This window comes from Budorcas taxicolor, chromosome 12 (genome assembly GCF_023091745.1).
Source record: "Budorcas taxicolor isolate Tak-1 chromosome 12, Takin1.1, whole genome shotgun sequence".
Lineage (NCBI taxonomy): Eukaryota > Metazoa > Chordata > Mammalia > Artiodactyla > Bovidae > Budorcas > Budorcas taxicolor.
Genome location: NC_068921.1, coordinates 1,891,867 through 1,907,144, shown reverse-complemented (window position 1 = coordinate 1,907,144; position 15,278 = coordinate 1,891,867). Strand labels below are relative to the sequence as shown.

At 36.0% G+C, this 15,278-nt stretch overlaps 1 protein-coding gene across 1 annotated transcript in view; it reads left to right on the top strand.

Annotated features, from left to right (window-relative positions):
• The window catches only part of TDRD3 (tudor domain containing 3), a 231,438-nt gene that overhangs the window by 167,643 nt on the left and 48,517 nt on the right, over positions 1-15,278 (top strand). The window contains exon 12 of the mRNA XM_052650002.1: positions 8,293-8,418. Coding sequence (XP_052505962.1) covers positions 8,293-8,418 — 126 coding nt within the window. The remainder of the gene's footprint in view (positions 1-8,292; positions 8,419-15,278) is intronic.

Below are 15,278 nucleotides of genomic sequence, written 5' to 3'. Positions count from 1 at the left end.
TGAGATGGCTGTGCCCATATGTGTGACTGGAAGGAATAGTGGAGATAATGTTACCTGAAGATTTCAAGGAATGAAATTTAGGCTAGGAAGTGTGGTAGGATGTTTTAAGAGATGCTGTATGGCTTAGGATCAGGAAACAGGCCCCATTGTGTTCAATGAATGATGAGGAATAAACAGGGTGTTCAGTTCAGTACAGTTCAGTTGCTCAGTAGTGTTCGACTCTTTGCGACACCATGAATCGCAGCATGCCAGGCCTCCCTGTCCATCACCAACTCCCAGAGTTCACTAAAACTCATGTCCATTGAGTCAGTGATGCCATCCAGCCATCTCATCATTGGTCGTCCCCTTCTCCTCCTCCCCCAATCCTTCCCAGCATCAGGGTCTTTTCCAATGAGTCAACTCTTTGCATGAGGTGGCCAAAGTACTGGAGTTTCAGCTTTAGCATCATTCCTTCCAAAGAAATCCCAGGGCTGATCTCCTTCAGAATGGACTGGTTGGATCTCCTTGCAGTCCAAGGGACTCTCAAGAGTCTTCTCCAACACCACGGTTCAAAAGCATCAATTCTTTGGCACTCAGCTTTCTTCATAGTCCAATGCTCTTATCCATACATGACCACTGGAAAAACCATAGCCTTGAAGAGACTGGAAAAACCATAGCCTTGAAGAGACAGACCTTTGTTGGCAAAGTAATATCTCTGCTTTTCAATATGCTATCTAGGTTGGTCATAACTTTTCTTCCAAGGAGTAAGCGTCTTTTAATTTCATGGCTGCAGCCACCATCTGCAGTGATATTGAAGCCCCAAAACATAAAGTTTGCCACTGTTTCCCCATCTATTTCCCATGAAGTGATGGGTCCAGATGCCATGATCTTCGTTTTCCGAATGTTGAGCTTTAAGCCAACTTTTTCACTCTCCTCTTCCACTTTCATCAAGAGGCTTTTTAGTTCCTCTTCAGTTTCTGCCATAAGGGTGTCATCTGCATATCTGAGGTTATTGATATTTCTCCCAGCAATCTTGATTCCAGGTTGTGCTTCTTCCAGCCCAGCGTTTCTCATGATGTACTCTGCATATAAGTTAAATAAGCAGAGTGACAATATACAGCCTTGACGTACTCCTTTTCCTATTTGGAACCAGTCTGTTGTTCTATGTCTAGTTCTAAATGTTCCTTCTTGACCTGCATACAGGTTTCTCAAGAGACAGGTCAGGTGGTCTGATAGTCCCTTCTCTTTCAGAATTTTCCACAGTTTATTGTGATCCACACAATCAAGGCTTTGGCATAGTCAATAAAGCAGAAATAGATGTTTCTCTGGAATTCTCTTGCTCTTTTCATGATCCAGCGGATGTTGTCAATTTTATCTCTGGTTCCTCTGCCTTTTGTAAAACCAGCTTGAATATCTGGAATTTCACGGTTCATGTAGTGCTGAAGCCTGGCTTGGAGAATTTTGAGGATAACTTTATTAGCATGTAAGATGAGTACAATTGTGTGGTAGTTTGAGCATTCTTTGGCATTGCCTTTCTTTGGGATTGGAATGAAAACTGACATTTTCCAGTCCTGTGGCCACTGCTGAATTTTCCAAATTTGCTGGCATATTGAGTGCAGCACTTTCACACCATCGTCTTTCAGGATTTGAAATAGCTCAACTGGAATTCCATCACCTCCACTAGCTTTGTTCATAATGATGCTTTCTAAGGCCCACTTGACTTCACATTCCACGATGTTTGGCTCTAGGTGAATGATTACACCATCGTGATTATCTTGGTCATGAAGCTGTTTTTTGTACAGTTCTTCTGTGTATACTTGCCACCTCTTCTTAATATCTTCTGCTTCTGTTAGGTGCATACCATTTCTGTCCTTTATCAAGCCTATCTTTGCATGAAATGTTCCCTTGATATCTCTAATTTTCTTGTAGAGATCTCTAGTCTTTCCCATTCTGTGGTTTTCCTCTATTTCTTTGCATTGATCGCTGAGGAAGGCTTTCTTATCTCTCCTTGTTATTCTTTGGAACTCTGCATTCAGATGCTTATATCTTTCCTTTTCTCCTTTGCTTTTCACTTCTCTTCTTTTCACAGCTATTGTAAGGCCTCCCCAGACAGCCATTTTGCTTTTTTGCATTTCTTTTCCATGGGGATGGTCTTGATCCCTGTCTCCTGTACAATGTTACGAACCTCCGTCCATAGTTTATCAGGCACTCCTTCTATCAGATCTAGGTCCTTAAATCTATTTCTCATTTCCACTGTATAATCATAAGGAATTTGATTTAGGTCATACCTGAATGGTCTAATGGTTTTCCCCCTTTTCTTCAATTTAAGTCTCAATTTGGCAATAAGGAGTTCCTGATCTGAGCCACAGTCAGCTCCCAGTCTTGTTTTTACTGACTGTATAGAGCTTCTCCATCTTTGGCTACAAAGAATATAATCAGTCAGATTTCGGTGTTGGCCATCTGGTGATTTCCACGTGTAGAGACTTCTCTTGTGTTGTTGGAAGAGAGTGTTTGTTATGACCAGTGCGTTCTCTTGGAAAATCTCTTATTACCCTTTGCTCTGCTTCATTCTGTACTCCATGGCCAGATTTGCCTGTTACTCCAGGTTTTTCCTGACTTCCTGCTTTTGCATTCCAGTCCCCTATGATGAAAAGGACATCTTTTTGGGGTGTTAGATCTGAAAGATCTTGTAGGTCTTCATAGAACTGTTCAGCTTCTTCAGCATTGCTGGTTGGGACATAGGCTTGGATTACTGTGATATTGGTTTGCCTTGGAAATGGACAGGGTGTTAGGTGTTACCTAATGATAGCAGCAAGAAGGGGTCCAGGTACAACTAGATGGCATAGTCTTTTAAGGTTTTTGTGTGAATGTGGCTAGTAGCAGCTTCTCTGCTGTCAAGTTTTTATTCAAGGCTGAAAGGAGAGGAAGAGACTGCACTAACTGTGTCTTTTCTTTTTTTCAAGAAAAGTAAAAGCCTTCCCAGAAATACCAACAGATAATCTCATTGGTTGGAACTGTTTTACATGGCTACTCCTTGGCTCTTATGGAGACTTGGAAAGCAAGTGCAGGTGTTCATCACTATCTGGACTCACTCTTGCAGCTGAGACCACTCACTTTCCCAAACACAAGAACTATTTGATTTAGCTAGTGCAGGAATTACTTATGCTTTGGCATTTCTCCATTAAGGTAGAGCCAAGAAGTAGTTGAAAATTAGAGTTAGTTTATAGAGCTAACATTGTCTACCTTTGAGGGTTCACTTTTGTAGGGGACTTCCCTGATATCTCAGTTGGTAAAGAATCCACCTGCGATGCAGGCAACTCCAGTTGGATTTCTGGGTCAGGAAGATGTGCTGGAGAAGGGATAGGCTACCCACTCCAGTATTCTTGGGCTTCCCTTGTGGCTCAACTGGTAAAGAACCCACCTGCAATGCAGGAGACCTGGGTTCGACCCTGGGTTGGGAAGATCCCCTGGAGAAGGGAAATGTTGCCCACTCCAGTATTCTGGGCTACAGAATTCCATGACTACATGTATATGTAAAATCCATGAGGTCACAGAGTTGGACAGGACTGAGCATCTTTGACTTTGTCTTTTTGTCACTTCTATAAGATGCTTCTGTGAATGGTAAAGATGAAGGTGGCAAAAATTATTTTTTGCATTGAACAATGTGGAATTGGTGACCCTGACAAACAGAGGAAGTGAATAATTTGAGTTCAAGTCCAATAATGTTTGAAAGGCTTGATAAGAAGACGCAAGCTTTCCACTGAAATCCTGTATGGATCGTGTCCTTGTACTAAGTGCAAAATACAAGCAAGCCAGTAGAAAGCCTAAAATCATCCCTGCACATCATCAAGGGTATCTACTTGTACTCTGTCTGCCAGCTTCCCAAAATATAATCCTCTTTGAGGGAAAGTAATATTTTTTTAGAACCTCTTCATGGTATTTCACCTATTGATAGAATGTCTGGCATCCTAAAAAAAATTATGAGGCATGTTAAAAATATAGAGAGAATATGAATGACCAGAAACAAAGCAACAGAGAATAATGACAGTCCTAAGATATTTAAACTTGGACAAGTTCTTCAACAAATATTGAGTAGTCAACAAACCATAATTGAGTAGCTGCTATGTGTTAGGTGCTTGGGATACATCAGATAGTTTTGCCTGTGCTATGAACCGAGTATCTTCAAATACCTGATCAGATTGTTATAAAAGCTTTACTTTCAACTGTAATTTTCTCAGAAAATCAATAATACTAAATTCATATATTGTCTCTACTGAATATACTCTAAATAATCTCATATAGCTTCTGAAAGGTGGTGCCTACTACTTCCCAAAATATTTTGAGCTTTTAGAGCATTGTTGGAATAATTGAATGATCTCCTAAGGGGACTGCTTTGATTTTATGTGGATGTTTTTCAGTTTAGAGGGAAGGATTGTAGGCTCTGTATAGATACACCATTAAGCAAATAAGATAAATAATACTCTGTGAAAGAGATGGCATTAGTTATCTTATAAAACCACCTAATTTAAGAGATAACTTTTCAGTGTCTTATCAAGAACAGGCAACTTTCCAATTTTCTAGCCAGAGACTAGGGTAAAGGCTTAAGAAAAGCATTATCTTTAACTGTCATTAAGAAACCATAATCTTAACTGCATTATAAATGATGTTTTGAAACCAATCAGTTAGTATCATTTATAACATTCCTCATGATATCTTGCCTTCTCTCAAGCTTTACTTTCATAGAAAGACTGAGCATTCTCTGTACATCTGCCATGACTAGTTCAGCTCTTTCAGCCTTATCAACTGGGATAGACCTTTAAAGTGGTCTCCTTGCCTCAAGTCTTATTCCTCTTAAAATCATCACTGGAACTGCCGTCACTGTGATCTTGTCATTCTTCCTAGTTAAAATATTTCACTTGTAGTCTAGCATGCCTATAGAGCCTCTATCCACTGACCCTTACTATCTTGTCTTATTGGCAACCCTTCTTACATCATGCCATAATTAATTTAAAACTATTTGTTATATCCTGTACTCAGACGGTTGGAGAAGGAAATGGCAACCCACTCCGTACTCTTGCCTGGAAAATTCCATGGACAGAGGAGCATGGTAGGCTACGGTCTACAGGGTTGCAAAGAGTCAGACACGACTGAGCGACTTCACTTTCTTTATACTCAGACGGTAAAGCGGCTGCCTACAATGCAGGAGTCCAAGATTCAATCCCTGGATCAGGAAGATCTCCTGGAGAAGGAGATGGCAACCCACTCCAGTATTCATGCCTGGAAAATCCCATGGACTGAGGAGCCTGGTGGGCTACAACCCATGGAGTTGCAAAGAGTCGGACACAACTATGTGACTTCACTTCACTTCACTTCATACTCTTCTTCATGTTTTGTTTCTGTAACTTTTACTGGAACACCTTTCTCAGTTCTTAGCTTGGCTAAATACTCTTCATCCTTGAAGATTATACCCGTTGTCATTTGCCCCAGGAAGCTTTTCCTGCACTCCTAGCCATATCAAATGCCATATCACTACACCTTTACTTTCCATGTTATGTAGAAGTCATTTTTTACACAGGTTATCTTTAGTAAGTTCCTAAAAGGATGTCAAGTTGTTTTTCTAGGTTATATATTATGATTGTTTGTCATTGTTGAACTTAAGTGACATAATTGTTTAAAAAGCTTACAGTTGAAGTATTCGAGAAATACAGCTCTTTACAGAACATGGAACTGTAAGGCTAAGAAATAAAGGAGGAAAGGAGAGATGTGGATATATAACTAGATCTCTAAGATAAGGAAAAATTCTGGCATGGTATCTCTAATCTTCTTGCATCCAGATCTGGAAAAGAAATACCATGATTAATTTAGTAACTTTAATAGTATGGCGTATACTAGTTAGTTGGGCTTCCCAGATGGTGCTAGTGGTAAAGAACCTGCCTGCCAATTCAGGAAGTGTAAAGGATGCAGGTTAGATCCCTGGGTCAGGAAGATCCCTTGGAGGAGGGTATGGCAATCCACTCCATTATTCTCACCTGGGGAATCCCATGAACAGAGGAGTGTGGCAGGCTACAGTCCATAGGATCACAAAGAGTCAGACACAACTGAGGTGACTTGGCAAACACACACACACACACTAGTAAAAGCAGATTCTTTCTTGGTACACCCACAGTAACTGCTCATTTCGAAGGTTATCAAGAATAAGAATTTTTGTTGCCTTTAGCATTTTTTGATTCTGGTGAACCCATGAAGGTTATTGAACTCAGGCTTGGCTACTTGCTGCTTGAAAGCCAATTTTTGAGAACCAAGTGTTGGGTAAAAGGGAAGACGGCTTTGTTGAGGAAACTGGTGCTGTTCTGGGAAGAAGATGGACTCATGGCCCAAAAACTAGCTCCCCTAACCAGCTCCCTTTTGCTAATCAGGGGAAAGAACTTTTAAAGGAAATATTTAGGGAGTTACAGGTAGATGGAAGGGTTGGTGGAGGGGAGCTACATGCAGAACAGCTCCAAAAATCATCTTGAAATTAGTCATGTAGTGATCTGATCAGCATCATATAGTTGTTTTAAGTACAAGTATTGTTCCCATTTCCTTGAGGCCAGTTCTTGAAATTGTGTAAGATGGAAGAGGTTATGTCATAACTACAGTCTGGTCATCATGTGGTTAACTTCTTCTGTCTAGTGGGGGTTTCGATATCTGCAAAACAGTCAAAGGATTTAACTCAGAATATGTATCTGTAGCTCTTGAGGAGAAACTGAAGGTCCTTTACTTTGCTTAATGGCTAAACTATTATTTTGTCTTGCTTGACTGTTTTCCTTTGTTTCCACGTTGTTTCACTTCTCTGATTGCATTTATTCCTTGGTTAAGCTTTTCTGTAGACAAGCAGCAGATGGAGGACCTGGGGGAGAAGGAGCGTCTGTCCCAGGAAGGTCTTGTGGGGTCCTGTTACACTGAGCCACTGTCAGAGTAGACTGTTAAAAGAGCGTCCAACTCCCTTGTTTGAAAAAAAAACTTTCCTTGAGAGTAAATAAGAATTTTAAGAGTTTTTTGTTGCTATTTCATGTTCATTAAGCAACATTCAGACCTATAATTTGAGTCCTAAATGGGTTGATCTATAGTGAAGGGAATACTCCAATCAGTTGATCTACTCCAAGTTGCCTTAACAGATAAATTAAAAATTGAAGTTGTTATTTGAATTCAGTTCCTGGTGACTTTGTGCATTGGTTCCCAGAGCCAAGTAATACTGGATAAACTGAAGAAATAAAAGGGTTTGGTCTTACAGTGTCTTAAATCCTATAAATCCTAGATATAAGTAGTGTGCTTACTTCCTGCCTGGGAACTCTGCTTCACCACAGCTGCCTGTATGACTATAGCAATGACAATGAGCCTTTGAGGATTTTTCTTTGACATGTATTTCTGTTTTTTAAATAAATTACTTCATGCTTATACACTCTAATTAGTACATAAGAACTGTTTTACTAATGTCAAAGGGCTTCAGTGGCTAACAAGGAGACGTTGAAGAACACTAGTTCTTTTTGCACCCATTAGTATGTGAATATTCTCTACTGATCCTCTTGGTTCTGAAATCTTACTACTGCTCAGTGTATGTCAGAACTCACACAGATAAGAGAATCTCTCTTTTTGTTAGCCAATTTATGATTATCCAAAAGTAAATTCTGGACTCTGTGGGAGAAAGTGAGGGTGGGATGATTTGAGAGAATGACACTGAAGCATGTGTATTACCATATGTAAAATAGATAACCGGTGCAAGTTCGATGCATGAAGCAGGGCTCAAAGCCCATGCTCTGGGATAACTTAAGGGATGGGGTGGGGAGGAAAGTGGGAAGGGGGGTTCAGATGGGGAGACACATGTGCCCCTGTGGCTGATTCATGTTGATGTATGGCAAAAACCATAACAATATTGTAACGTAATTATCCTCCAGTTAGAATAAATTAAAAATGCATTATCTTAAAAATTATTTTTTAAAATATTATATATTTCAAAGTTGCTAAGAGAATTTATATCTTAGCTAACAGATTTATATCTTTAAAGTTTTCATCCTAAGGAAAAAATATAACCATTTGTGGTGATGGACACTAACTAGACTTATTGTGGTGGTCATTTCACAATATATACATATAGCAGATTATTATGTTTTCCACTTAAAGCTAATACAGTGATATTGCAATACAATTGATTTAAAAATGAGCTTTCAAAAAATACTAACATTGTAACATTTCAAGTATTTATATTTCCATCATGCATCACCTTATCTAGACAATGTTGATCGTCCTGTTTAAAACTCCTTTTTGTCTCCTCAGTTTTACCGAGCAGAAGTTGAAGCTCTTCATTCTTCAGGTATGACAGCAGTTGTTAAATTCATTGATTATGGAAACTATGAAGAGGTGCTACTAAGCAACATGAGGCCCATTCAGTCAGAGGCATGGGTATGTGATCCAAATTATATACAAAGACATAAGCTGTTTTGAAGGAAATAAATAGCTCTGAAAGATTAGTCATAGCAATACTAAATTTTCCAGTGGAAAAATGTTTTGTTTAAAACTGGCTACTCCTAAAGTAAGGTTTTAATTAATAATTACCTTAAGCTACAGTAAGAATGAGTGCATTGCAATTACTTCTTTTATATAATGCTTTGTTATATTATGTTTGGCGATAAGTGCCCTTATTTATGTTTGCCAAAAATGTGTATGTGTTTTTATGAGTCTTTATGCATATTTTATTCTTTCCCAGTTTGTTACTATTTAAATTTGACTAAATTATGTCCAGCAATTGTCAAACTTAAATCTCTTCTGGATACATGTATAATCTTTATTATTTTAGTTAAATGTAAAATTAAGAAAAACGCTTTAAATTATATATGAATTCATATGCATTTACTACACATATATATGTACATGTACAGATTAAATTTAAATATCTTTGTTGAATAATATTTAATTTTGTTGCCAAATGTTATGTCAAAACTGACAGTTTTGTTGGTATAATTTAGATAGTATTGACCTCCTGGAGTCCATTGTATACAAGATTTATGTAACTTTACATAGAGTCTCTACATTTAGGCAAAAACAAGAGGACAAAGCATATTAGAATTTGTTTAATACAGATTTTTTTTACAAATTTCTGTCTCTAATTTGTGGGTTCAGTTCAGTTCAGTTGCTCAGTCATGTCCGACTCTTTGCGACACCATGAATCACAGCACGTCAGGCCTCCTTGTCCATCACCAACTCGTGGAGTTCACTCAAACTCATGTCCATCAAGTCGGTGATGCCATCCAGCTATCTCATCCTCTGTCGTCCCCTCCTCCTCCTGCCCCCAGTCCCTCCCAGCATCAGAGTCTTTTCCAATGAGTCAACTCTTCACATAAGGTGGCCAAAGTATTGGAGCTTCAGCTTTAGCATCAGTCCTTCCAATGAACACCAAGGGCTGATCTCCTGTAGAATGGACTGGATGGATCTCCTTGCAGTCCAAGGGACTCTCAAGAGTCTTCTCCAACACCCCAGTTCAAAAGCATCAATTCTTTGCTGCTCAGCTTTCTTCACAGTCCAACTCTCACATCCATACATGACTACCGGAAAAACCATAGCCTTGACTAGACAGACCTTTGTTGGCAAAGTAATGTCTCTGCTTTTGAATATGCAATCTAGGTTGGTCATAGCTTTCCTTCCAAGGAGTAAGCGTCTTTTAATTTCATGGCTGCAGTCACCATCTGCAGTGATTTTGGAGCCCAAAACCATAAAGTCTGACACTGTTTCCCCTGTTTCCCCATGTATTCCCATGAAGTGATGAGACCAGATGCCATGATCTTTGTTTTCTGAATATTGAGCTTTAAGCCAACTTTTTCACTCTCCTCTTTCGCTTTCATCAAGAGGCTTTTTAGTTCCTCTTCACTTTCTGCCATGAGGGTGGTGTCATCTGCATATCTGAGGTTATTGATATTTCTACTTATTACTAGAAACCTGATTTGTTGCTGTTTCCCTAAAATATAAAGATATACTAGAAAATTATATCATTTAGACAGTAGCCTTCATCATTGTAGCATACTTGTTTTCTTATGAACTTCTTTTGATTTAGTTTTGATCCTTCTAGATTTTCCTGTCATGACCTCAGGGTCATTGCCCACTTCACCCCCAAAAAAAAGAAGATAAATAAAGCTATAACGAAAATCTAGTAGCAGTAATCATATTTGGGCCCATGGATATTTTTTCTTGACCGTTTTATTCCAGAAAATTGATCATATTCTAGGTAGCTTATTGTTTCATATTTTAAAATATAACATTCATATCTTATACTGTATAATTAAGTAAGAGATCCTTTCTCTCACTCTCATTCTCTAAAGTTTAGCTGCTTTTCCCCTAATTACATTACTGTCTAATTTATATGTTTTCTTGGAGAAACTTGGTATAACTATATCTTTTGCCCTTTTGATTCCCACATGATGGCTATTTTTATTCTCTTTTTTTAAAGTCAGTGCTTATGTCTTAATGCAATTGTCTATTTATTGAGTCTGTTATTTCTAGAAGGTGAGCCCAGGTTTGTTATTCATCATGTGATTCCCGTGTTAGCCACTACAGAGTCAAAAGTTTTATATTTAGTGTTTTTTTAGGAGATTTAATAAGAGATTAATTTCATTCTTTTCTCCCTAAAAAAAATTTTAAGTTTCCTTACTTTGTTTCCTCTCTACTTCCTTTTTCTGTTCCAGAGTAGACATAGCTGTTGAGCACCTTTCTTATTCCTCATTGTAGCTCTTCTACTCAGAGGTGTTTGGTGCCAGGTGATCTTTTTCTTTCTAAGTCAGTGACATTTCCTTTTTCCTCTTTAATAGCCCTCATTGTTTTATTGATTTTAGGCCATTGTAAACTTGGCTGAACAATAAATGTATCACATGTGATAGCCCATGTAGTGATTCTGAACCACAGCAGTACTTTCATGTTCTCCGTACCTCATCTAGGCTTTACTGTGCTATTTTTTTAACCTGTTTACTTTTTCTGCAGTTAACTTAAAAATCTTTCATGCTGTGCTAAGTCACTTCAGTCGTGTCCAAGTCTTTGCAACCCTATGGACTAATAGCCTGCCAGGCTCCTCTGTCCATACAATTCTCCAGGCAAGAATACCGGAGTGAGTTGCCATGCCCTCCTCCAGGGGTTCTTCCCAATAAGATCCATGAAATATTTTTCAGGAAGAGGCAGGATAGTATTATTAAATATTTTGGAGATTCTGGTATTTCTTTTTTCCTAATACAAATAATCAAGTGATTGTTGATGTTTTATGCTTTTGCATGAATTAATATAACAAATATTTTTGGATCATAAACAGTATTATTAAGATAAGATCATCCTTTCTTCCTCATCTATGTGAATAATTGACTTAGTTGTAGATGCAGCTCCTTTTTGAATAGAAGGCACACCTTAACATATTTTCACTCATCTCCACTAAAAAAAAAAAAAAAGTATGTGTCCATATACATAAAAAGCCTCTGAAGAAAAACAATCAGTGTGACTGTCAGTACATTTAACACAGAATTAGTGTATCGTTCCATTATCCTTTGAGAGGACTAATATTGGGGTCTGTGAGCACTTTTTCGTTTGGTAACTTTGGAATTATAACAAATTCTAAGTTAATCAAAGTAAAACATTCACTCTACCAATAAGAAGGTAACTCTAATTCATGTCATACTAGAAACATTAAAGGGCTACAGAGGTAAGGTGAGGCTGAGAGAAGCCTTAGCAGAGTTATTTACTCACACTGTGGATTGCATAGTTTTTCATTTTTTAACTCTTGTGCTACATATGTACATTACTGTTTTTAATTGTGAAATGATTTCATATGTCTAATTAAGATTTATGTTTGTTATTGCCATAAGATTTTGGAAAATCTCTTGTCTTCCTAAATACAGCAATGAGCATTCATTGAGATTTTTTTAATAGTTTGCAGGAAAAATAATACAACCAAGAAGTCTGCATATACACCAAAAGTCTTTATAAAAATCAGTTGTCTGTATTGTCTTAAAGGTGTAAGGATGAATTATTAAATAAAAGCATGAAATATTAAGAGACTCAATGACTAAGTTAATAGTCTCTTTTGGAAAATTAAGACAAAAATCAAATTAATAGTTTAAGTGTTAATTTTTTTCTTCATGTAGTTTAAGAGCTATTTGCCTTAAATCTGTCTATAGACAAATTTCTATTTTCCCCATCTATTTGTATATTTTCAGAGCATACACAGTGATGATATATTAGGTGATGAAAGTATACATTCTGATTATGATTAAATACTTTGTTTCCTCCAAACTGATCTGCTGAACTTTTTGTTCTGTCATCCTTGATTTTTTTCTTCTAGCTCGATTAAACTATCAATATAATGTGAGATTCACAGCTCATTCTTAACTGGATAAATCCTATTATTTTTTAATGTTCTTTGTATGTTGCAGGATTTTCTTTATTTTACCAAAGTAAATGAATCATTTGCAATCTCATATTATTTGTAAAACTGTATAGTGAGAAAACCATAATTCTGTTTTATTTTCTTGACCACTGTGTGTGAAACATTAGGGGCAAAGGAAACCTATTTATGTTTTGTGCAGCTATTTCCAAATTTACTCCTTTTAACTCTAAAACTAATGTCAGGAAAACAGTAAAAAGATGCCACAGGCCACTTGGAATTACTCTTTAAAATACTCTGGTGCTGCTGCTCAGACAAATCTTTTGTGCTTTTGGAGTGTTGTTCTTTCTGAGATACTTATCTAAATCTGGAAAGATAGTGTCAAGTCCTGATTTTCCCAGAATATTTATGACTTGTATGCCACTGAGACTTTTATATCCCAAGAAATATTTTAGAACATACTGATTTCTAAACTTTTTGAAGTTTCATAGTGTTATACTATGAGGAAAAGATCTTTGTTCAGCCATTCTTCCAACTATAAAATTTATTGTATAGATTAGTTTTATTCTATAAATACTTACTGCATATCTGTCTGTTTAGGTGCTAGGTATTGTTCTGGGTGAGGGATATATGTTAGTACTCAGAACACACAAAAGTCCTGTGTACTACACAAAGTTAGTGAAAGTTATATTTCCAATTGTGTGAAACAAACTTAAAATCTTGTGAGAGTCTTCATTTACCTCTTGAAGCTTTAAAAGAAGATATAAGTGGGAAAAATCTTGTTTATTGATGTTTTAATTTTAATAATGTTTAAGGTCTATATTTTATTTCTCCTTATTTGAAGATAAATTATGGAAGAAGAAAGTGTGATTTAATGAATTTTATGTGTTTAAAATTTCTTATTGATTTTATCTATTTAAAAAGTAAATTTCCTTTTAGGTAAGTTTGGATTTCTTTTTAAAATAATTACATATATTTTTTAATTTTAGCATACATTACAAAAAGAACTATTAATCTCAATGTTTACTTTTTGTACAAAGTTTATATTATAATGTCACCCTGGGAGGCAAATTTGAAAATTACCTTTCCAAATTCAAATAATGTTCATAAAAAGCCATGAAGTATTCTACCACTAATAGAAATACTAAAGAGAAACATATAACCCCCCCATTCCTAACCTATTTAATGAGAAAGGAGATAGAGAATTATGATATGCAAATTAATGAATTAAAAATGAATCTTAAATGTATTATAACAAGGTCATGTTAGAAATTTTAAAGATATAGGGATAAAGTTAGGCTATATCTCATGTGTATTTGATATCAAAAGATCATAATAAATATTAAAAAGGGGATAATTATTATAGAAACCATTAACTTCAAAGAGAAATTAGAATTATGTAACAGTGAGAGTCTGCCAGTTAGTATCCAGTAAAAAGTACAGGCACATATTTGATCATAGTCCAGAAGATTTTTCATTTCTGCTAATAAATTCTTAAATAAATTAATGGGTATAATTTACCATACTTAAATTTCTGCATAATTTGAGTAAAGTCAGTGAAATACTGTAATACATTTTCTTCCACTGTACATATTTTTGGGATACTTCCCTTTCAAAAATTTCCGTGTAAGCAGTGCTCTTTCTCTTTTGCAATATAAACACAGAGTAAATCAAAAAGAGTGTAGCTGTCTTAGCTGCATTTAAGAACATAATTTTCAGATTATAGGTGATAGAACTTGGGCATTTCCATGCAATGTCTTTTAGCTCAGTTTTAATAAAATTTGGTTGTATTAGATATGCTTTATTTATTTCTTAATCTGCCATTCAACTTTTCACAGTTCCCACAGGAGATTGTGGATCATACAAAAGGACTTTACTGGAGATATGAAAGCTTCTGCATAGAGGGAGAGATGATTCATTCAAAAATGCATGCCATATACATTGATATATCAATATATACATTGATATATACATGATATATCAACTTAGATATACATTGATGTCTATGTCCTGAATCCCAAATTCAGTTTGTGAATTTAAGATTATTATGAAACGTAAGAGACTATTATGAAAATCTTCAGGATCTAGTTTTGACTGGGCTACATTATTCAAGAGATACTTTATTTCACCACTTTAATTACTACTCAGAAAATAGTATGCTATTTGAAGAACAAGTACTAAAGTACCACTTGAATTTTTCTATCTGATACTTTAATTTAATATATTATAATCTATTCAAAAGGCTAAAGATGCTATATAAAAGCATCTTCAAAAAGTTTCTGGTGATCTGAGTTTTCCTTTATTAAGCAATGAAAGTATGTCATGTAATTATTTCATGTTCCTTTTTACTGAAGGTAAAAATAACAAAGTAAAATAACATGGTAGGGGGTTGCCTAAGATGTGCTTTTTTGTTTCTAATTTCAATTATAATTCATAAAACACTTTGAACCTTATATTATTTAAATATTAAGAATCAAGTTAGCATAATTGAAAAATCTACAGCAATTTTTTGTATACATGAATAGTATCAGAAGATATGTTAATCTTTTATCTTCTAAGTCTCCCCTTTATTAATAGCAACTTAAAGTATGGAAGTGTGGCACTGGTCAATGGAGAAGTAAATTTAAGATGCTTTAGATTTATGCTAAATAATATGTAATTTTGATTTTTCTTCAAAGTAATCTTAAGGAGGCATCCTGGAAGTAATCTACAGCCTAAGGGGGCTAGGATTGTCAGATGACTTATCTTTTCCTTTGACATTTTTGATTTGGTCGGCCCAAGATTTGTTCTCTTTCAAGCATAAATGTTAATTGTTTCATTTACTTTATTTATCAGGACTTTTAAAACTGTAATTTCAAACTGCACTCAATTTTATCATTCCTTAATGTATATATGCAGAATATTTACC